The sequence below is a fragment of the Carettochelys insculpta genome, chromosome 22 (genome assembly GCF_033958435.1).
Source record: "Carettochelys insculpta isolate YL-2023 chromosome 22, ASM3395843v1, whole genome shotgun sequence".
NCBI classification, from domain to species: domain Eukaryota; kingdom Metazoa; phylum Chordata; order Testudines; family Carettochelyidae; genus Carettochelys; species Carettochelys insculpta.
The window spans coordinates 16,420,108-16,443,852 of record NC_134158.1 but is presented as its reverse complement, the minus strand read 5'-3'; the positions used below and the strand labels follow the sequence as shown (position 1 = coordinate 16,443,852).

Below are 23,745 nucleotides of genomic sequence, written 5' to 3'. Positions count from 1 at the left end.
AAGTGATGGAAACTTCACCATATCTCTAGGTAATTTGTTCCAGTTATAAGTGACCCTGACTGCTAAAACCATTCACCTCAGGGTAGGTCTCTACAGGAAATTTATTTAAAAACAGCTGTTATTTCAAAATCACTATTTTAGGGTGTACACTACACAACCTCTATTTTGAAATAATTTGAAACAGCAGTTGGCTTATTTTGAAATAAGTAAACCTCCTCCTGGCTTTGGCCACACTAGCCTCTCCTTTTGAAGGAGCTGTTGTAATGAGGCACTTTGGCAGATGCTAATGAGTTGTGTGGAAATAAGAGACCGGAGGCCTAGCAAAGTTTGGTCAAGCTATAGCCTGGCCTGAAAGGAATGATGGGTATTACGCTGAAGGTATGCGGAGACGAGAGATGAGACCCCGATGCTTCTAGCACACTGATAATGCCAAGCAGCTTTGAGATAAGCCAGACCCAAGCAGTGCCAGCTTCCCATTAATTGGGAGAGTAAACTTTGAAGTTTATCTGTTATTAAGCCCTGTGACTATTGTTTTCTTTACCTGGGAAAATATATGTATCTGTCCAAATTGGTGTTTGGGGAGACACCTGTAACTGGCTCGGGAAAACCCTGTCAGTTGGTGCTCTCCCCTGCAGCTGCTTGTATGTTCTAATAGAGTCTCTGACAGTTTCTTACCCAAACGCAGAGGGAAGCTTTGTTTCTTCCATAGGTGCATGAATATGCAATACCTCATTAGCATAATGGTGGCTGCATGTGCTTCGAAAGTGCCACTTTCAAAATGCATACCGCCCATGTAGCCAGGGGCCTTTCAAAATGACCCCCCATTTCAAAAGTCCTTTCTTCCCAAAACCAAATTTGGGTGGCGGTGGCTGCAAGTCCAGGGCTCCACTGAATCACTAGGCCACAGTAGAACTGTCCTCTTTTCCCCTGCTGGCACACCTGGCTGTTGTTCAGATTTTGCTTATCATTTATGATACTCTGGACAGTCAGCAACAGGGTAGGGCCACATGGCAAACTTTCAGGTTTCTTAACAGTGTAAGTGAAAGTAGGAAATATTTCAAGAATGTGCAGTAAAGCCCTAGAGTTGAATAAAATCTCATTGCAGCAAACACATCTTGGTGGACATTATATTTGCTCCCCTAATTAACTAGCATAACAATGGACCATTGAAGAAAATGACAGGCCAGAAAAGAGCTAATATTTAATGGAACAATTTTATTTAAAATAAAATTATCAATTTGTTTCTTCAAAGATAAAAATTCCAACTTTCACACCATGTAAGATAACTTATTTTTCAGAACGTGGGGAATGAATCTTCCTCAACCAGAATTTTTTAAAGCATAGTTTCTCTCTATATAACCCCTTCGTACGTGCAAGTTCCCTTGGAAAGCTTTCAATACAACAACTAGCCCTCTTAAAACTCACTCCAATTAAATAGACTAAATTGTTTCAGCTACATTTAAATTTGGTTCTCTGTTATTTCCTTTTAGTACACTATGTTGGAAAAGGATTTAGTTTCAGATGGAAAAATAGAAAGTAATTAAAGACAGAATTTCCAAAGGCATCTAAGATGGCATCCAATTCAATGTGATTTGTGTGCCAAACTCCCTTAGATTTCTTTGGTAATCCCATCCCAAAACGGTGCTTCACAAACTGCAATGCAGCTATTGATCCCTAGCTATATTTTGCTGACAAATAAGGAGGGATGGAGGTTAGAAACACTTGTTTGCCAGGAAAGCATAGATCGTACAATATGCGCGCGCACGCACGCACAGAGCCTAGGGAGACGGGCTGATCAAAATTTTTCAATCAAAACCTCTTTATCCAGAATGAAGTGGGTTTTTCAGAGAACATTTTTGCCTTCCTCAAAAAATTTGTGATTTTTTTAACCACAACACTGAAAATTAAATATTTTTGTAACCCCTGCCCCCACCCCAAAAAACGCACAGCCCTACTTTATTCATTTTAATTCAGATCTATACACACTGATAAGTTATCAGTGTATTTGACCAGCCCTAGCTCTAAGTCAGCTCACTTCACTAGGTCTTTGCCACTGTCAGGACCTCAAGACCATTTTCAAATATGTCACAATTGTACCATTGCCTCCTCTCTCTCTCTCTCTCTCAGATTCTGTATTAGTGAATCACTCTTTTTTTTTTTGTATTGGTTCAGGTATCCATCATGGCTCCTCAGATGAAATGAATTTAAAAGTCTAAAAACTATTAGATCCAATCCTTGATTTCAGAGGGAATTTAAGGGGCCAGAGATATTGACGGGGCGGATTCCTAGATATTGCTTATCACCACCAGGATTGAAGAATGGGTACAGTCTCTCCTTAGACAGTGGGGAAATGGACTCAATACAGCACATTAGCTCTACATTATAGAATGTAAGTAGCCTGTCTTCCCAATCCAGAAAAACACCAACCACTGGACATTTTTTATCATTACAGGTGATTATGTCACTTTTCCCAGTACACTGATATTGACCCTCTATACACTGCAAACTCCAGTACTCCGCCTCTGGTGGTTTCTCCATCTTCTCTTTTCTCAGTTTATCCTTTAAACCCTGAGTCAGCACCCCCAGCTCCCACTCTGGTCTGTCCCCCACTTCCACCTCCCAGTATTGTTTCTTTTCTGAAAATCCTTCATTTGCCACCACAATCAGTTCTCTGCCAGCTGTCTTCTCTGCCATGGAAGCCACTCGATTTTTATCCTTGAGTGAGAGACTGGGGTGCTTACAGTCAGAATCCAGAGTGACGGTAACTGGAAGGAGGAATAAAAATGTTCATTTCATCAGTAACCAGAAAGTCATTAACTATCACTGAAATAAATAAATATCAAAGCAGGCAAAGCCTGTATATCTACATGTTCCTGCATATCTCTGGTTGTAAGATGGGAAAGAGATGGCAGTTTCCTGCAGTATCCTTGACAAATGTTATTGCATTAAATATCTTTGGAATCCATTGTATTAAATTCTATAACATTATGTAATATTGTAGGCAGGAAATCCAAGTAACCTTTACAGAGAGGACAGTGATCTGAACTATAATGAACTTCAGAGGTCTGTACTTACATGTGCCACACAAGAAGGGACTTTTGGGACAAACAGGGTCAGGTTGTTTGCCTGGAAATCTCTAGGAAGAGGTGAATGCAAATACCCCACCTCTGGTGATGCAAAAATCTAGCCTTTGGAAACTACACCTAGAGGTAGGGACCATTGTCTGCTGGTTTCCTGTTCCCAGAGACAGAGGATCAAAGTATAAAGGAGAGTTGTGAATGGGCTAGTTCTGAATTATGATTATTATGCATTTGTAACACTGGGAAAACTACCATACATTTTGAATGATTGATTACCAACCAAAGCCCGAGGCTGCCAGGAAGCTTATTAGCCTTTCTGTAACAATTTTTATTGTTTTAAATATTTCCTCTGTAATGCTTCATCTTAAGAATACATGTGCTTACTTAGAAAGGACTGTGAGCAATTACAACTGTTCATATAGTCTGTAAAGAAAAAGCAATATGCAGATGCTAGCCTATTCCAGCAGTCTGGCTTTCTGCCTATGTCTACGCGAGAAGTACCTGGCAACAGTAACGTCCATTCACAGAGTTGTGTGGACAGAAACTCTGCGAACAGAGTGCATCCACGCACAAAAGCGGATCAACGGAGCAATCCACTCTGTCGATGTAGAGCAGCCAGACTGCCCTGCCATCCGTCAACAGAACAGCTCACTGGAAGGTCTGCAAACAGGGCTGCCCGGTGAACTGGAAGCCTTCTCGGTCAACAGAAGTGTTAGTCCTCACATTTCTGAGGGATAACACTGCTGAGACAAATGCAGAGTTCTATTAAGACTCTGTTGACAGAACACTGTGCGTGTAGATGCTCCCTGAGTTATGCTGACAGAAGGCCACTTCTGTCAACAAAACTCTCTAGTGTAAACACAGTCCCTGAGAATAATACAGCATAGGCAGGGAAATGTGAAGCCTACAATATTTCTGATAAGGAGGGAGAGAAACACAGATCTCCACACAAGCCTGTAAACATTTTTGTTCAAGTTGATATGAAACATTTTGACTTTTTCAATATAGTTAAAATACTTAATCTAATGCGACAAATTTGTGAATAGTTTGGGTAGGCTGGAAACTGTGTTTTAGTAGTAATACACTATTTGTCCTAAAAGTTTTGCTTAAATTGCAGTCGCCACTTATATTATCAATAAATATTGCAGGTAGGTACATAATCAAATCCTGGTCAAATCCTTTGCGCTGTTGAGCGGACAGACTTTCTCCTTTCAGAACCCAGGGCCCCAAAAAAATGGAATCAAAACATTAAATTCCAAGGACAAAATAACCTGGGTATAATTCCAAGACAAGGTAAGTTACCTGCATTGCTACGAGCCCTCCTGAATTCTACAACAACCAAAAAAAAGAGATTTTAGAATATCAGATACAGCTGATGTATTTGAATTTAAAATAGGTTAAGTTGTGTAATATTAAATATGGCTTTTCAACTCACCCAGCTCAGCCAAGTCTTTTTCTGAAATGGAAAAATACTGTTACATCATACTTGTGTGCACTATTCCCTTACTAATTCTGGTACTCTGTCCACCCTAAATGGAATTACCCAAGTAAAACAGACTCAGGTAAGAAAGGTTCCATTTCTAGGCCCCACACCTGCAAAAAACTACATCCATGCTTCAATTTAGAGGCTGCGAGTCTCTCCATTTTGTTAAATGGAAACTCAAGAGTGTGTACCAATTTAAGCATCTGAGAAAAGCTTCACAGGACTATGTCTAACCATTTGCCTTTGTGCCATACTACCTGCAATAGGACATCTATTATGTTACATTCATTGCCTTCTTCATAACAACTAGGCACAAAAAAGGGGCCAGCTTGCATGCTGGATTTAAACAATGGAAGATTGCCTGTGTGAAAATAATGTCATAAGAGAGTAAGAGTCAGATTTGTAATGGTGTTAAGAATTTAAAGATGCATCTAGATATTTAGTTGGATTTAACAAAGAGATTAGATGTCTAATTCCAATTGGTTTCAATGGGAGTGAGGCACCTAGCAGGATTTTCAGAAGTGCCTAGATGCCTGTTTACATTCCTCATTTATGGAAAAAAAGATAAAAGTTGTATGGATTTTATTCTAAAGTGTGCACTATTAAATGTGAAGGAAAATCTCTGACCTATGTTGTACTTGAGGTCAAATAAGATGACCACAATTATCCCTTCTGTCCTTGAAATCTATCTATGAATAAAAAAGGAGATGGCTGGGATGAGTGTGATACCAGGAAGATGCTAAACTGAAGACCACAGATGGCTGAAACCATTCCAATGAAACACTTACCATATTTCTGCTCTATTTCCTGAATTGCTACAAAGAAACAAAATACATTTTTTAACTAAAAGACAAGAGTCAGCAGGTGAGTCCAATTGAACAGATTTTAATACAACAGACAAACATGGGCATGCAGAATGCATTCATTTTTGTGTAGTGTCCAACTTTTGACAGATATCTCTCTCTCACAAATACTTAGGCTGCATCTACACTAGCAAGTTCTTTCAAGGGGGCTCTTTCAATATTGCCCAAGGAGAGTCTACACACAAAAGCCACTCTTTCGAAAGAATGTGGTGCTCCTTTTGAAATTGCTCTTCCCTTCCCGTTACAGGAAGACAGAGCCCCCTTTTGAAAGAAAGCACACGTAGATGCTCTGCAGGGCTCTTCTTTCAAAAGAACAGTCTTCATTTTTGATCCCTGGCCCATTCTTTCAAAAGAGCGGGGCTGTGTGGACACTCTCTTTTGAAAAAGCAGATCACTCTTTTGATCTGCTTTTTTGTGTGTGGACGTACTCTTTTGAAAAAGCTTCTTTCGAAAGATCTCCATAGTGTAGATGTAGCCGTAGTCTATTTCTGTATTTAAGACTATTTGCTGGATGGATGGATAGATGGATAGATAGCACGCACAGCTAACATAGCAATCAAGAAAATGAGGTACTGCTTAGGCAAGTAAAGGACGTATTAGAGACTTGGAATATTTACCATACAAGAGCTGTATTCATGTCCAAGCAGCGCATTTGGTGTCTGCACTACTACTTTTAGCACTAACGTGTCCTACTGTCTCTCTACTGCCAGATCTTTTCACTACACACTGCAGTGGGGACAAAGCCTGCTTTTTATAGTGGTGTGTATCTACATTTAGGCTACCCACCATGAGCAGCATAGGACATGCCTTTCTTTTATCAAGGCCAGGGATTAAAACAGTGCATTTCTGGCACTCCACACAAAACAGCTACACATGAGATTGTGAATTACATGTAAAACGTGTAAAAAACACAGGGAAATATGGACTTTTTGATGTTGTCAAGAAACAGCATCACCGAATAACCAGTGCTTTAGGCTAATTAAAGGAGTAAGAAAGAAGGAAGGTAAAATTTCCATGTGTGGAATACACGGCGTTTCTTCTTTGCAACATGATTAATTTTGTCCCAGACACCGCTCACCACTTCCTTGTATGTAAGACTCCTAGAAATTTCAAGTTATACATCACAGAAAATACAACTCTAGCTGTTAGGTAGGTACCATAATTCATAGCATGTATCCTATTTATTTAGCTAACTTTTGGGGCAGAGGATATCTGTACTTTTTCCTGTCTTAGTGTTAAATGCGCACTTGATAGGCCCCATTATCACTTCCTACAGTTGGTCATTTGCTGTCTGTGACTCACCTTCTAAAGTTATCTTTTCACCTAGAACACTTTCAAGCCAGAATCATCTTCCTTTGCAGTAACAATTTGACCACCCACTTTGATGTCAAACCCTTTCTTCTTGTTCCTTTTCCTTCTCTTGTGACAGGGGGACCAATACATTTCTCCAGCACCATTCTTACATTTGCCAGCTATGTCTCTGGTCCTAGTATATTCCTGAGAACGTCCCCATGCAACTTCGTTTCTGTCCCATGATATCATACAGTTATAGGCAGAAAACCCTGGTAGAAGCATGAGCTACAGTTACACTAGAGGGTTTTTTCAACATAACCGGAGTTTTGTCAACAAAACTAGTGGCACATCCACATACAAAATGCATTTTGTCAACCGTGTGTCAACAAAACTGAGCAGTTCTGCCAACAGCATTCTGCCTTTCTGCCATGGAGGCATAACGCTTTGATGATAGATTCTGTCGACAAAAAAGCCGTATGGAGGCTCCAGGGGAGCCCTCTGTTGATGAAATCTACAGTCAGATTTTCCTACTGACTGTGGGTCTCAGCTATAGCTGGTAAAAAACAGTCAAAACAATTGTGTAGCTTTTTGGAAAGCATCTTTCAAAACATATAACACCTCCATATTTTCATTGGAAATCATAATTGATCGTAACAGGACAGTTTGAAATGCTCTTATTTATATTTTTATCTGCCTTTTCTGCGTTTTTTTCTTTCAAAAACCCCTGAACATTCTGAAAATTTTATCCACCCCTCCTTTCATCCTTTTTTGTATAACAACCTTATTTTGTTATTTGTAATATTGATGTAGCTGTTTTGGTCTCAGGATATCAGAGAGACAAGGTACATGAGGCAACATCTATTATTAGCTCGATTTCTGTTGGTGAACCAAGTTTTTGAGCTTATACAGAGCTCTCGTCCTGACAGAACGTCCAACGAAAGACAGTGACATCTGCTCAGAACAAGTATCTATGCCCAAGACTGAAGGAAATTTTTCTAGTTTTAAACAAACAGTGGTAAGAGGTGCAATTACCTTGGTCAAATTTTTCCTTCTCAGTGTCTGCAAAATAAAGAAATAGAGGAGGTAACCTCAGAATAATAGGACAGAAGTTAGCTCTTTGATTTGTCAACCCCCAAACTAAGAAATACAACAGTGGGAACATTTTGGCAAAGGTTAGCAAATATTCCAAAATAATCTGAGCATGCAATTCCCAGGAAAAGTAAATAGGGCATCCAAATACCACAGGCTGATTTGAAAGTTTCAGCTTTCAGATTCATAGCTTTAGGCCTGGTGAGATTATATACACATGCACCTAATATAGACCGTGCTCAAGGTAGCTATTAGGGTCCTCCACTAGAATTCAAAAAATGCAGTGTCTGATCTTTCTTCTCTCTCCTTCATACCAGATGTATTTCCTAAGCATGAGGCTACTGACAGTGGGATCCCTCTGGGGTTTTGACCAGCAATTTCATCTTATACTTGAGAAACCTCTCAATTAAAGCTTGTCAAAACTGACACGCTTCTCTGTAAAGTTTTGGTTTTAATGAATCATCATTTTTCAATGAAAATGCTTCACTGGAAAACTCCCAACCAGCTCTCTTAACAAGGGGCACGGAAAGAGTCAGAAGTGGGACAGAACTGGAACCCAAGCAATTATGCTATGGCGACACTATAGCCGTAACTCAAAATAAGCTTATTTCAAACTTCGACACACATGATGAGGGGTAGTGGGAATGGAATACTATGCTTGAAACAGCCCTGAAAAAACAGCACAGTGTTTAGCTTCCCTTTGTATCCTGAAATAGCAACCACAGTCTAACATAACCTAAGTGATCTGGAACGTGCAGTTTGTTGTAGTGACAGCTGTCCCCATGATGAAACTCCTGTAGGTCATCAGAGGGGATGCCAGACCTGAGGAAACTAGGTTTTAGTTTACCAGTTTAGTAATCTGGGTGAGAGCTAAATGAGACTGTGGATGGAGGCGGACATGCCCAAGGCCTTTGGCTGTTGGCCAGGAGTGCTCAGGTGGTGAGCAAGGGTGAGTACAACAAACACCCAGTTCTGTTCCACTGCCCTGCTGCACAGACCAGTTTCCTGGTCCCACCTTGGTTTCTAATGGGACAGCCAGTTTGCTGAGTTACATCTATTATACTGTTATGTAACTAATGTCAGTGGAGAGCTCCCACTGGGACTTTCAACTCTATGTCCTGTAGGTGGTTTTGAAAACCTGATATATGTTTGTGACCCAAATGTCACAAGCAGCTTATGAGGCTTTAAATCACCATATAAATCCTACAACTTAAAAGGGCAGGTGGATGAGGTAGATGAGAACAAGATTAAGGCTGTGTCTACATAGGCACAAATCTTTGAAACCAGCCATATTTCAAAGATTACTAATGAGGTGCTGAATTGAACATTCAGCGCCTCATTAGGACGCTTCCAGCTTTTGAAAGCATGCAGCTCAGCACGGCTACATGTGGGTCCTTTTGAAAAGGACCCGCACCTTTCTAAATTCCCTTATTCCGATCAGTGAGTGGGACAAGGGGATTTTGAAAGGTGCGGTGTCCTTTTGAAAAGGACCCCGCTCCGCCCCCCGAGAAGCTGCGCCGAGCCACGTGCTTTCAAAGTGCCATGGCCAGAAGCATCCTAACGCTCATGAGGTGCTGGATATTCAATTCAGCGCCTCATTAATAATCTTCGAAACGGAGATTTGTGCCCATGTAGACACACCCTAAGTGTTTCAAATGAAATTGTCAAATTCAAACCCAGCTAGAATTTTGGAGGAAGGGTTTAATTGGGATTGCCAAAAGGCACTTAAGGAGTTAGGCGCTCAATCACCACTGAAATGCAACAGTGGTAGAAGTGAGAAGATTCAAAATGCCTGAAGTCTAATGGAACTTAATATCTATGAGGAACTGAGTGATTTAGGAGCACATCTATCAAGGGAAGTCAGTGGGGTTTGTGCTCCTAACTCCCTTGGATTTTTTTTTCCCCCTGAAAATTCCAGACTTGGAGCCCTATTCTTTTCAGCTCCATTGAAAAGAACTGCCTCACTCAGCCAAAGCCTCTGTATCTTGGACGTATTGACATTTTGCCTGATAAAGTATACACTTACCCAGCAGAGTAAATAATTAATTGAGCTAAATACACTCTTACCCGTTTCTTTGGTGAGCTTCATTATTTCTGAAAGAAAATGTATGTCAGCTTTACAGTAGAAAACACACATTTATACTGTTTAGTTCTCAGGCTTTTATCGGGTGCCTTCAAGCTTTCCATTTAAAACAGTGTAAATTAGATGTTATGGATATTTTATTTCCACCTGGACAGGCAGTGCTTGTATTTAAACATTACAGGTCAGATTTTCAGCTGGTTTGTGTATCTGTGTAGTTCCACTGTTGGAGTAAATTGGCACAGCTCCACAATGGATTTCTTTTTCCCCATTTGATGGCAATGATCCCAATCCTTGGCACTTGAATTAATGATTTTTTCTTCCAAATTATGTAACATTCAGAAATTTGTATTTGGAAAACCCCATATATAGTGACAATAGATATAAAAATAGATGTCAAAAACAGCTATATAAAACAGGTAAAAGTGTCTGAACGGGACTCATGCCAGCAGGTCATATGTGCAAACAATTCACTGGTTCTAGGGATCTTGTTCAATTTGATCATATTTAAAACATTTCATATTGTATTATATAGAGCTTCAGCGGAGGCCAGCACCACTCAATCAAACATACATTTTACCCAAATCATCTACTTAGAAAGCTTTATTTATCCAATCTGTAAGTATAAAGAGTGCATGACTTGAGCATACCCAGTTCAAGTATGGTATGGCAAACACCAATGCTAGATAGAGGACTTTCATAGACTGACAGTTCTTAGCTTGGACTATCTGGCATCTGTTTTCACATACAGTAGATCTGCAATTTTACAACCACCAATCTTATGAATCACTAGTTATGCGAACCATTTTTCCCAATGGAGGAAAACAAATCATGCAACAAATGAAATGTCAGTGACAAACAAGTTAATATTCCTTCCATTAACTTAAGTGCCCTGGAAATTGCTTTGCAGTTGTGTGAAGGTGAAGCAGAAATCATTGAAGTACCCACACTGCAACTTGTGCACTGGACCTACTGTCATTTGGGCACGTTCCTTTTATTAACCAATTACTACCCAATTCGTTTGTAAAATAGGGGTTCTGCTTTATTAGATATATGCACAAAAATCAAAATGGGCGGACAAGTGAGTAAAAAACTCTATTTGTTGGTTTTAGCATTTGTCAGAAATTATTTTTCACCAGCACTGATAGGAATATTATTGAAAGGGTACATAGAACATGTTATAGTTACCGTCTTCGATGGCTTTCTTGTCATTTACTGCATACAGAGAGAAATACGTTACAACCCCAAAGATAATTGTTAATGAATTAACATCTAGTTTCAAAAGATATATTAAATGTTACATAAAATTATATTGCAAGGATGTTTATGTTGCAAAATTAAGCATTCAAAGTTAGGAAATGCTGGCAATAAAGCTGCAGGAACAACCTTAAAGTAGCCTCCTTTGTGCATATGGTGTATGAGAAGGGGAAATGTTTAGTCTAGGGAAGAGAAGGCTAATGGGAAGGATACAGTTTTTAAAAGGTTGTTGTAAGGAGAATACTGATCAATTGCTGTCCATCTCCACAAAAGATAGAACAGGAAGGAATCACCTTGGATTTCAGAAAGGGAGATTTAGGCTAGATATCAGAAAGGGCTTATTAAATCTCACAATAGTTCAGCACTGGAACAGGTCACCAAAAGGGTAGTGGAATCCCTTGGACTGGAGGTTTTGAAGAACTAGTTAGACCTGCCAGGTATGGTTTAGGTGCACTTGTGCTTACCTCAGCCCTACATTTCTATAATTCTTTATGCATTCTATTTGAAAGACAATCTAATTTCTGCACAATTTTTGCTTAACTCAGAAAAGATTTGGACAGAAATCATTTGACCACCCGTACCGTGGACAGCTTCTTTACTTGAGAGTGTGTCCCATAGAAATTTCTCCTCTCTTTCATGGGAGCACAAACACCCTCTTCCATGAAATAGTAAATAATACCCTCATCACAAATGTCTGCACTGGTTTCTACTGAAAGTAGTGTTAGGAAGGCATTTCATGTATTTGTATCTGTCTTTTAATACAGTTTAGCAACTAGGAACAAGGAGGAGAGCCAGACAATAACAAATGCCCTGCAACTATTAGCAGAACCCAGTTTTGGAACTGTTTCTTGCAGGTATTATAGAAAAAATGCTAAATTTTTCAGTACCCACCACTGCAAACTGAGAATATCAACAGCATAAAAATAATTGATTTAACAGGAGATTCAGCCACAGGGTTTACATTGCGCAACTAACCATTAGCGCTTAATATTTACCGGATATGTTGGAGACAGGTAAGTATTATATTTATTGGGACTTACCAGCAAGAGCAGTTGTCTCATTGTTTTCTGAAAAAGTAAAGAAATAAATAAGACTTTTTTCCATTCTTCTGTAAAGTCAATGGACCTGGGTCATCAGCAGGAGGTAACGAACCTGCAACCTTAGGGGCTAAAGCCATGTGATCTACAGAATGAGCTAAAAAGCCCCCTCCCCCAGTGTTGTAAAGCAGCACTCTCCATTGGCAGTGGTCTAGTACTTCTGGAGTTACTTTTAAACGAGACTATTAAGCGTCACATTATGACTCTGTCTGCCCCACAATAGGTATATTTGAGAACAGAACTGGAAATGTGAGATTTCAAAGTAATCATAACATAAATCCGCAATTAGCGCTCAAGAAAAATGGGCGACTCAAAAATCTATCACTCTTTAATAAAGGGCATCATATTTCAGCCACTAGTTTGAATCCAGGTGCGGGCCAGTGGTGAATGTAGGAATGTTTTATAAGTCAGGTGAACTGAGTGGTCACACACAGCCCATTTCCTAATGCACAAAACCCTGTTCAATGTCCCAGGTTGTGAAGAATGGTTTGGATTTATTATTCAGTAACAAGAAATATGTAAGTTGTAGTTTTTCACCCTTTTCTACATGTTGTATGACATCTCTGTACAATGAGACTGCCTGTAATTGTCTGTTCTTGTGTATTATCATTGTCTAGGTCAAGTTAAAGTACAAAACACAATAGCTATGTCTACTCTAGCCCCCCCCCCCTTTTGAAAGGGGGATGCTAATGAGACACTTCAGGATATGCTAATGAGACACTGCAATAAATATGTAGTGCCTCATTAGCATAATGGCAGCTGCAGCACTTCAAAAGTGCTGCTTTTGATCACGTGCAGCTCGTCTACACAGGGTCCTTTTCGAAAGGAACCTGCACACTTTGAAATCCCCTTATTCCTATTGGTTGCATCCCACCTGAGTACCATAGCCACTGAGCAGAAGTTACGCTTGTGCCCCTTACTCCAGCTTATGGCTCAAATGACAAAGGCACAGGACACCCAGAGAGGACTTGAAGCTGAGAATGATAAGCAGAGGTAGGTATTTATTTCCCAATGAAGAGCAGTGATCAACACACATGCTTTGGGTTGGCACCTCCCACAACTGATTTAGGTGAACATCTGCACAGAGGACTGACTTACGTCAGTCTTATTCTTAGGGACCTCCCTCCATTCAGTGAGGTGCCCTGGACACCTCACACTTTGTGTATCCCATTGATTGTCCAAGCATGTGAAAGTTACATGTTGCGACACTCAACATCCTCTCACGGATTTCTTTGGGAATCTAGCCAACACAGCCTTATAGAGGAATTTAGATAATTTACATGGGATTACAGGCTGTATTTGGGAATGAGTCACAGCTTCTATCCACGCTTTCATATCACAATGTTTAGATGCTTTACAGTTGGCTGTACTAACAAAGCATAAAACTTACTTTTCAGCTTATAAATAGCAGCACTAACGAGGGCTATACTGATCAGCAATATCATGATGAAGGCAGTCATCCATGGAGAGGTGGCAGGAAAGAAGACATCTGCAAAACAATTCACAATGTCACAGTTCTCATGTAATTCAACATTCCTTTCAAAACTGGCAAAACTACATTAAATCTTTAGAAGAAGCAGGAGAGATCTTCATTCCTGCTAGGACATACTAAGAAATCCTGTCTTCTGCATGAAGAATTGGATTTGATTTGAAAGACTATTCAGTTTTCTCAGTGATATTGTGGCTAGTGGCTATAGGTCCCAACCCAAGCCTCCTGAGAGGCAGAGCATGTCTACACAGCAGCTTTATTTTGAAATTCTGGAATAGCTCTTCTGGAATAGCTGATTTTGAAATAACGCTGCTACAGACAAAATCCATATGGGTTATTTTTATGCCTGTTGAGGATGTTTTCCTGAAATACATTCTTCCTCAGTCTCCTTCTTCCCCCAACCTCACCAACCTCATCAAAAGGCTATCCACAGACAAGGAATGCAACACAAAGTGGCATAAGCTCCCCACACAGACTGAGATACCAACTCTATGCACAACAGATCCTGCCAGAACAATTGCTTAAAAGTCTGGAGACATTACCACTGCTATGATGATCAATACCCATCACAACACACCTCTAAAGATCTACACGTCTCTATGTGATGCACCTCATCCAGGGCACTAACTGGTCAAATAACAACTATGGAGGTGAAATAAGACAATTACTGTGTTCCCAAATGAACTCAATCAGAAAAATAATAAAAAGACAAGAATATCGTATTACCCATGGGCAAACACTTTTTCCTAAAATGGTCACTCAATATCTGACCTCTCAGTCCTTATCCTCCAAGAAAACCTGTAAAACATCATCAAAAGACAAACCTGGGAGCTTAAATTCATCACTGAGTACTTGACCTAGGTTTACCAAAGTTAAGACACTATATTTATGGCTTATCACACCAATCTGTAACCTACTAATCCTCCTACATGCTATGAATGCAGATGTGCTCACTGCCTGCTTCACCTTGAATGAGCCCTTTTAACATGTGTTAACTACTTATGCTAAACAATCTGTTCCACTGTGCGAGATATTCTCAGTATCTTGTGAAACTCTGTTGAAGATCCAAACCTCGTCTTTCTCATTGAGGCCGTGGCTACATTAGCCCCTACCTTTCAAAAGGGGGATGCTAATGAGCCACTTTGGCAGATGCTAATGAGGCACTGCCTTGACTATGCAGCACCTCATTAGCATAATGGCAGCCACGTGCGTTTCAAAAGTGCCACTTTCTAAATGCATGCTGCTCGAGTAGACAGGGGCCTTTTGAAAGGACCGCCATACATCAAAACCCCTTCTTCCCATTATTACCTCATCTACAAGAGAGAGATGGAATTCCCCATCAGTCTGTTAAATATTAAAATTAAGAAAAAACACTGCTGTCAACTGGTGAAGTTAATTTCTACAGAGTAACTCAATATGTAGGAAAGGTTAAATTACTATTAATAAGAGTTTAAAGAATTTCATTTTTATCTCTCAATCTCTGCAAGAGTCCGTACACTGTAAAGAAGAGGAAAAGATCAAAGATGATTTCCAGAGGAGCTGAGAATTGTGTTTAATTTAAAAAAATTGGAATCATTTTGAGACAACCTGTTTTGGTGTGTTTTGCTTTTTACCTCCTGGGAGACACTGACACAAGTTCTCATTTACCTGCAATTACAACTGTAGAACTGATTGAGTTCTTCTGCACATTATCAATTAGGTTGCAGGAGACGGTGTTGTCAGATCCTGATTTCAGAATCATAGAGCTTTTCGCATTATCCTTATCTGTGTTGTCTGCAGTGAGTGGGCTTCCAGTAAGATTCCGTCCCTTACCGTCTGTCCATGATACTTGCACCTCAGAAAAACTCTGATCAGCAAAACAGACAATTTTGATTCCATTGTCCTCATAATTTTCCAGGATAAGCAACGGTTCACGGCTGTTACCTATAAAAAACAGGAGACCCACAATTTGTTATGGAGTCTATGCACTCCCGATGGTTTTTCTCTGTCCCTCAGTGTGTGAAGAAGTTTTCAGATTATGGAGTTCTATAGACTAATGACCAAGATTCAAGTATTTTATTGTGGACCTCTGTCTTAGCACCTCTTCCCCAAAGTTTGGTTTGGAAAATCAGGTAAGCCTGAAAATGACAAATTCTGATCTAAAAGTGAAGGAGGACGGCTCTTCAAAGTCTGCACAAAACTGGTCGTACCATATTAAATACTATCCTGACTTTAAATAACAATCTTATGTCTCTCTGGCTCCCTCTCTCTCCAAAATGATTCATTTCTAGAGTTCAGTGGGAAAAGAGTTTTACCATCCTGAGAGAAAGCAGCTGGGGACTTTGTGCAGTTGTTAACTTCCACATTAGTCTAACAGTAAAAAAGTAAATGCAAGTCAAGGTTTCTATGTTTTAACACTGCTATGAAATGTAAATTTCTAACAGTGAAATTAGATAAAAAACATAAAATACTCTTGCTGGAAGGCTGCAATATTTCTTGGAATTCAGCATGGCAGTACACTAGAAACCCAAAACAGAGAGAGACAAAACAGGCTGCTCCCTGAGGCAAAGGCGAAACTCACCCCACCTTGCTCTAGGCTGGCTCTTTGTAGACTGCCCACTGCTAAACCCACAGACCCTACTGCCTACAAGCAAGGCCAGGGAAGAAACCCAAATTCAAAACAGTAGGTTGTAATTTTAACCCATTTTCAATACACCACTGCCAGGTAACATTAAAGATTAAAAACCAGCTATGTCTCTTACAGTATGGAAATGAACAGTAATGGGACGGGAGATAAAAAATCAGATATGGTCACAGTTTGTGAAATTAGCATGAATACAAACTGTCACTGAGCACCTCAATAACAAAGAAGGACAGTGCATTTACCTGCAGCAGTAAGGCATGCCAGCACTAGCAACAGTACATGAATGGCTGCTGTCCAGGAGACTGAGAAATGCATTGCTGTGAAATGGAAAAGCAGATTCAAAAAAACCCAGATATGAACACAACTGAAAGCAGCTGTAAGTGCAATAACCAGGAGCACAGACCCCAAGGCACTTGGAAATTGCAAGCACAAGAAGGCTCTGATTCAACCACTTAGTAAAGCTGATTGGAGTTTAGTCTTGATTAGGTCTGAGTAAGAAGCCCTGGTTTTGGCCCCAGAAACATTACAAGAATTTACTTTTGCTTGTATGTTTCACAGAGACTCTCTTATTTTCAGATTCTCCTCTCCTTTATGGGAGTTTCACCCCTGTTATTTCCTTTGTTAAAAGGGAGCTACTGACCATTTAATTTGATGTAAACAATATCAGAATTAGGCCATTAGATTTGCAAAAGGATCAGCTCACAGTTAGTTCCTAGGTAAAGATCAGGTGTTCAAAAAGACTCAGATCACTTTTTCCCGTTACATACACACATGGTCAGATTTTAAAAAAAAGCTTCATATCAGAGAAGAGTTTTTTTTTTGTCTGACAGATAAATCTGATAATTAGTTTTAATTCCCCCTCCCCCCCACTAAAATTGGAACAAAAAAGTGAAACTATTCAAAATTTATAAAGGAATGAATAATTCTGAATATATTTTTAATGGCATTGTAAAATGTCGTGTGGTGTCTGACACTAATCCGATCCTCCTGAGTAACCAGAGTTGTAATTTATATGTCTAATGCCTCAGTCTTCCTCTATGGACTGCATCTGTCATAATTCATTAAGGCTTTTGAGCTCCCATGGTACATCTTAGTAGGCAAAGCATGCCATTAGTGCCAATTCAAAACAAAATGTTTCATTTCAATTGATCTAAACCGAAATTTTGTTGTTTTTTTTTAAATGCCTACAGATAATTTAAATTTCACAGATAACTTTCTATTAAAAAAAAAAAACCAAAAATCCCAAAAATTCATTGGAAAATTTCCAAGCATCTCTTTAGCATGTCATCTCTCTTTAGCACTAGCATGCTGAGGACTTTTTAAAACTGGGGGTTTTATGGTGCTGCTTCATTTAAAACTGATTTAATCTGGAAATATTGCCCTGACTGAAAAACACTTTAAAAGCCCACCCTCAGCTCTTTTGGAAAAGGGACCTCGGGTCTGCACACTGCATCCTAGAGGAGAGGAGACAGCTATCAGAACATTCACAGCACTTTCCCTTAGGGCAGGTGTGTAAATGCAATAGAGCAACACAACTCACATTTATCTGCAAATTCAGTTTCCCCTGGAAATAATTGGAATTATCTTAATCTGAGATTAAGAAGGGAAACTGATAAGGACCATTCCAACAGGCTAGTCTTAGAGTTGGGCAGGAAGCAGAATTTCTATTCTGCAGGAAATTTCACATTTAAAAACAAAATTAAAAATCATTCGGATTTTGAACAAAAAGCTAGAATTACACATTTCCCACAGAAAAGAATTGTTCAAAAAAGTTCATTTTCAAAAACTCCTAGTCCCACCTCCCTGGACTCCTCAGTGACCTGTCTGGTAAGCTGCAAAGAAGCCAGAGAATTTGGAATCCAAGATGCCAGCTCCTTTTCCGCTGTATGCCTAGAAGACAGGGAGACTCCTGATGGATCAGAAAGGCAAGTGAGCTGACGGGAATGCACACAGCACAGTTACCTTACGTTTTATCAGGTGCAGTACTGCCAGATCCAAGAGTTCAAAAATCAAGAGACTGGCTTAAGAATCAGAAAATTCACTTCAGGTTCTTCATATTCTCCTTACGGTTTTAAAGCTTTTCAGTCATCTTTAAAACAGTTCACATTTTCAAGGTTTTGACTGCAACTAATAGGGCTAGAAACTTACTTATTTAATGAAAGCTTAGATCTTCACATAATCACAGGGCTTCAGGATCTGAAGATCTAAGAGAAAGAACAAAATCACAAGGCTTGTGATAAAAATCACAAGATCTGGCAACACAACCAGAGGTGTCTGGTGAAAATTCTATTGTGACCAGAGTCACTAATAACACCACATTGGAGGGGCTGCAGCAAGCATGCAGGAGGATACTGACCTGAGACTCCAGATGCAGATCATGCAGGCCCTGGGAGCAAGAGCTGTTAGAAATGAAACTAAAATCTTGCTTCCAGGGAAAGAGACGAAATGGGAGACTGTACTGTAACCAGGAAGTCATTCTGTCACATGATAACTATCTGCTAGTCTGTAAGGTGCCACAGGACTTCTTGTTGTTTTATCTATTTGCAGTAGCTCAATTTTTCTGTAGGGCACCCAAATCCTACCGAAATTCAATGACTGAGAAGCGAACGCCTGAGGGCTGCTTTGCAAATCCCAGCTTTTGTGTCCTAAAGACACACCTTCCTGTAGCTGCCAGAATGGAGGCCTGGGAACATGGTTCAGAATCTACAAAAAATGCTCTTGGTTAAGACCCAGCACAGTATGAACACATCAGAGAAATTCTAGCTTAAGAAGTACATATTTATCCCCTACGGGGAGAATGAAGGTAACACACTGGTCTCCAGGGATCCCCTGAGCTGGCATGGAAACAGTGATATCAAGCAGGATAGGGCTAATTAGGTGGATAGAGAAAGCCAAAAGACCCACAGGTTGAACCTCTCCAATCCAGAACTCTCTGGTCCAGCAAACTCCATAATCCAGAATGATTTTTATTAGCTGGCGGACCACTTAAGATGCGTGTGGCTAAGTTTCTTGTGGTCCCATAAAGTTTGTTTATAGCCACCAGTCCTGGCTCTGTGTACTGTGCTGTTATTTAGCTGTAATTTACCCCATATGTCTTCTAAGAGCCCAGTCAGCAGTGGAAGTGTTGGTAATGTGCTAGAAAATATTGACCTCCATTGTCTGGAAAATTCAGTCATCCAGCGCTGTTCAGGTCCTGAGAGTGCTGAACAAGAGAAGTTCAACCTGTAGAGGGCTGACTTTTTCAGCTAGAAGAAAAGCTAGAAGATTTTACCGGGGTAGAGTCTGAAGCCTGGAAATGCCGAAGTTAAGCCTCACTCTGTAACAGAGCAAAGCAATCCCTTCAACCAGCAGCACGGGGCTCACCCAGCTCTGAAAAGCACCCTGAATATGACCAAACACCGCTTCACTTGAAATAAGCCAAATGTCCTACCTCTATCCCAGTTGCCAGTAACCGAGTATCTGGCAGAGCTGGTAGCAAGCCACCTCTTGCTACCTTTGATCCCTGCCAGTAAGTAACAGCTTTCAGTAAAGCCAGAGCTGCTGTTTCCCAAGTTACCTATTAACTGAGGAAGGGAAAGCAAAAGCAGTTTCTCTATGTAGGGGGAAGGGAACAGGTGTGGCTGTGGATTTATTGCAATTTGTATGACAACTCCGGCTATCCCTCTGCAAAGTAAATAGCCCCTTGGTTCCTATGTAAACACCAGCCTAAGTCCCATTCACTACTTTGAAGACATCTCTGAATGGGATTAGCAGAGCTGTGAGTGTAAAGTGTCAAATTTTGAACTCTTTTTCAATGAAACATGGACGTGTTTGTAATAAAGGTGAATTTTTTGCACCTTTGTACAAAGCACAGTTCATGTTAAGGTAGCTGTGCATATTTCACCTAATCTATTCCCTCCCACTGCAGGGGCAGCAGGTGTGGAGATATGTTTGTTCAAGATTATAATTTAGAGAGGGCATCTCATGAAAGAGCTGACAGCCACGCTAGGACCCTGGGCAAGGTGCAGGGGGCCCTGGCTCCGTGCTCCCAGAAAGGGCAGGGCCGCAGGCAGAAAGGTGGGATTGGGCGCTGTCCCCACCACCCCCAGGAGCTGCCCCGAGTGCATTGTTCTCCAGCACTGATTAAAGGTTCTGCAGCTCCCAGCTGCCCCCACACCTTTAGAATCGCTGGGCCTTGGAGCAGGGGTTCTCTTAGATGCTCTCCCCACCCCCCATCAGCAGGCTTGTTCCCTCATTGAGGACAATATTATGATTATACTAAAGCTGAGGTGTTCCCTGTAAGCTGGGGGTGAAAAAATGATACAGTAATTCACGACAGGTGCTCTCTGGTTTGTTTTGATAAAAGTTTTATTTTTCTCACTCAGGGGTTTGTAATTTAATGAACCTCCAAATTATTCCATAATGTCAGAAGTAGTGAGTGAGAAAGAAAGTGCAGTCACTTTGAGGTTAACTCCTGTTTGAAACTGAAAGCAGAAGGAAAGGGAGTAGGTGGAGCAGCAAACAGAAAAGGGGGGGAAAGCTTTTAAATATATTTTATGAGCACAATAGTAGCTTGACTCACTTAAGAAGGGAAGAAAGCTAAATGGGAACTTATCACAACCTGCATTCAGTCTGTGAGGGTCAGGCAATGTTGCAGAGCACAACAAAAAAGGAGACCTGAGCCCAGTATATGCAAACATAGGCATGAACCCACCCTCAGGACACTTGCTGGATGACTCCTGCTGCCCTAGGCCATGGTCCTGTCCCGCCCTTCCCCCAAACCCATCTCTGCCCTGCCTTCTCCCCTGAGTGCACCCGTCCATACTCCTCCACCACCCTCCTCAAGCTGCTCGTTGAGTGCTCAGCACCCAGTAATTTTCCCCCAGTGGTGCTCCAGGCTCAGAGCACCCATGAAGTCAGCACCTGTGTATACAAAGACTTCATGTGTAGGAAAATCTCTGTGAGTCTCACAGCGTGAAAGGTAGTGAGCATCTTTCTATTCTTAGTCTGAGTGGGGAACATAACCCACACAGTCAATATAGGCTAGCAACAGAAGTGGACGCACCTGAGAAGAGAGCAATTTCAAGCCTCTTTTCTCATGCAACCCTAAAGGCGCATAAATAGTCTGTTCATGGAGAGCTGTGCACCACAGCCACCCTGAGCAGAGAGGGTGTCAATGGCTGCACATTTTCCTTCCAAACTATTCTAAGCATGAGCAGATTCAGAGCTTGAATTGCAGCAGCATCCTAGCTGCCTCCCCCTGAGGACAAGGGGGAAAGAGGTCAGTGTGGGAAGAAACTGTGGGGTTTTTTGCACGTACTGAAGGGAGCAGGGCAGAAAGGCTGCTGCTGAGCTGCACAAGCCTCCGGAAGAAGGAGGTGCAGAGCAAAGAGCTGAGGTGCACCTGATCTACCATGACCAGAAAAGCAAAGGATGGTCACAGCACGGCTCAGAGCAGCTGCACTTTCTCCACATTGGGATGCTCTCTAGGTGTCAGAGCTGGACACGGGCCCTGCTGCGGGGAGCAGAGCCACTCCAGAATTCTTGAGCAGAGCTGTTGATGGGGAATTTTGGAGGATTTCTCTCACTGTGCCTTTGGCTTCTCTGTGAGTATCAGGACTCTTGGTTGTGTTGTGTGCATCTGGAGATTTGAGAAACGATGCACAGTGATGAGTTTCTTCCCAGTTCCTCTCTCCTGCACCTCAGGCATAGCCAGGAGCAGCAGCTGTCTCAGCCTTTTGTGGGATCATTTAAATTGAATCAGAACGGGAACTCCACCAGAGGCAGGATTGGGTCCAGTGGAATTAAACTAATTCCAGAAATGCTGTGAGTGAGAGCAGACTCAGGTCCTTTTCCAGGTTGCTGTGGCATGGATTCTCCTTTACCCCAATGCCCCTTTACATCACTCTGGAGTGCAAAGAGCCTTTGAAATGGGAATTGAAAATTGCATTGAGTTAAAATCCAAATTTTCCACTGAACAGTTTTGATGGGTAGTTTTCAACCAGCCCAAGTACCTACATAGATGTTATATTGTTCTCACCTTTCTTCTTCTCCAATTAAAGTCTTTTCAGTTTAACTGAATATATGATTAACTTACTGGAATTATAGACTAACGTTTATTGGAGCATAACCTTTCGTGGCCAAAGACCCATCTGACACATCTGATGAAGTGGATATTTGCCCATGAAAGCTTATGCTCCAATCAATCTGTTAGTCTGGAAGTTGCCACAGGTTTTTTCATTGTTTTTTACAGATACAGACTAACATGGCTATCCCTATGTTAATGGACATTATAATGAGAAATTTGCTGTTGATAAAGATGAGGAGAAACACTGCTTTCCTCTTTCTAAAGTACAATTTTCTAAAATGTTTGAACATTTAATTGAATACGTAAAATGCGGCCAATTCTAGATGTAGTCTAATTAGCTACACTTCCTAAAGAGCAGACAATGGGGGTTAAATCTCTTAGTGAATCTCAGTTTCACTCGTACACTCATTTCAGTTCTGCCTTGTAAAATAAAATGTTTCTTTTTGTATTTCACTTGTTTTCATTACAATACATTTACTTCTCTTTCCCAAGCTCTGAGCGTTGCCTCACAGCAATGGTTGGATTCCAGCTGCTCTTCTTCTGGTGAGTGCTTGCTCAAAGCCGCGGCAGAAGTAAAACCAACTAATGAAACTCAGTTAACCTCTGTGATGTTTCCCCAGTGTGAGCATTAAAATTTAACCAAAGGGCAGGTAGGCTCCAGAGGCCCCATTAATGTCAATGGACCTCCCACCCCTATGGCAGAAGGCTGCCCCTCTACTGCTCATTGCAAGATCAGGATTTAAAACTAATGTAGACTACTATCTGCCCTAAAGAACTTAAAGGCCTGATCTACAAAAGCATTTAGTGACACTTGACACAGGACTGGAAAGGTTCTCCTAGGTTATGAAATGCAACCCCCCCAATATCAGAGGAAACCCCATGAAGGCACCTTGGGGATTTAAGCCCCACAGTTTGTAGTCTGAAGGAAATTTGAGTGCCTAGATCCTTTAGGCTACTTTGAAAATCTCTGTCTACAGTTCTTCCTCTGACAATTAGTCTGGTAATTCTAGCAGGGTCTGAGCCGAACTCACTCATGTCAATGGGCCCTTGATTATGTGAGAATGGACCACTTAAGGACAATGAGTTACTGAGTTCTTATTTTATTTTCTTATGCATCTGATGAAGTGGGTCTTTGCCCACGAAAGCCTATGCTCCAAAATATCTGTTAGTCTATAAGGTGCCACAGGACTTCTTGTTGTCGAAGATACAGACTAACACGGCTACTTCTCTGATACTTATTTTTCCAGGCGCGCTTCCTCCAGCTAAGATGTTCCCGGAAACAAGGTCTGCTAAGGAGGGGGACACTGTTAGTGGCAGATGCTTA

General features: G+C 41.0%; 2 protein-coding genes across 4 annotated transcripts in view; both read right to left on the bottom strand.

The window, feature by feature from the left end:
- Window positions 1-23,745, bottom strand: part of LOC142025194 (scavenger receptor cysteine-rich domain-containing protein DMBT1-like) — a 903,096-nt gene that overhangs the window by 725,630 nt on the left and 153,721 nt on the right. The window lies entirely within an intron of this gene.
- LOC142025217 (butyrophilin subfamily 3 member A3-like) lies at window positions 1,196-19,878 on the bottom strand. 3 transcript variants are annotated; one of them, XM_075017809.1, is made up of 13 exons: window positions 19,785-19,878; window positions 18,503-18,558; window positions 16,597-16,671; window positions 15,379-15,654; window positions 13,633-13,731; window positions 12,186-12,212; window positions 11,077-11,103; window positions 9,876-9,902; window positions 7,752-7,778; window positions 5,352-5,378; window positions 4,516-4,536; window positions 4,383-4,409; window positions 1,196-2,765 (listed from the first exon to the last, which is right to left on the bottom strand). In XM_075017809.1, the coding sequence occupies exons 3-13, from the start codon at window positions 16,667-16,669 to the stop codon at window positions 2,242-2,244; spliced, it is 1,155 nt and encodes a 384-aa protein (XP_074873910.1). In that variant the 5' UTR covers window positions 16,670-16,671; window positions 18,503-18,558; window positions 19,785-19,878; the 3' UTR covers window positions 1,196-2,241. The 3 variants fall into 3 exon arrangements, with proteins under 3 accessions (XP_074873910.1, XP_074873912.1, XP_074873911.1); XM_075017811.1 differs by lacking the exon at window positions 19,785-19,878 and adding an exon at window positions 19,505-19,611; XM_075017810.1 differs by lacking the exon at window positions 19,785-19,878 and adding an exon at window positions 18,711-18,751.

What these genes read in the sequence shown, in the direction of transcription:
- LOC142025217 (XM_075017809.1), bottom strand. Translation starts at nt 16,669, where the DNA reads ATGCATTTCTCAGTCTCCTGGACAGCAGCCATTCATGTACTGTTGCTA. An exon ending in GGCATGCCTTACTGCTGCAG is followed by an intron (nt 15,655 to 16,596) that starts GTAAATGCACTG and finishes TGTTTTTTATAG; the next exon opens with GTAACAGCCGTGAACCGTTG. An exon ending in TGCTATTTATAAGCTGAAAA is followed by an intron (nt 12,213 to 13,632) that starts GTAAGTTTTATG and finishes TTACTTTTTCAG; the next exon opens with AAAACAATGAGACAACTGCT.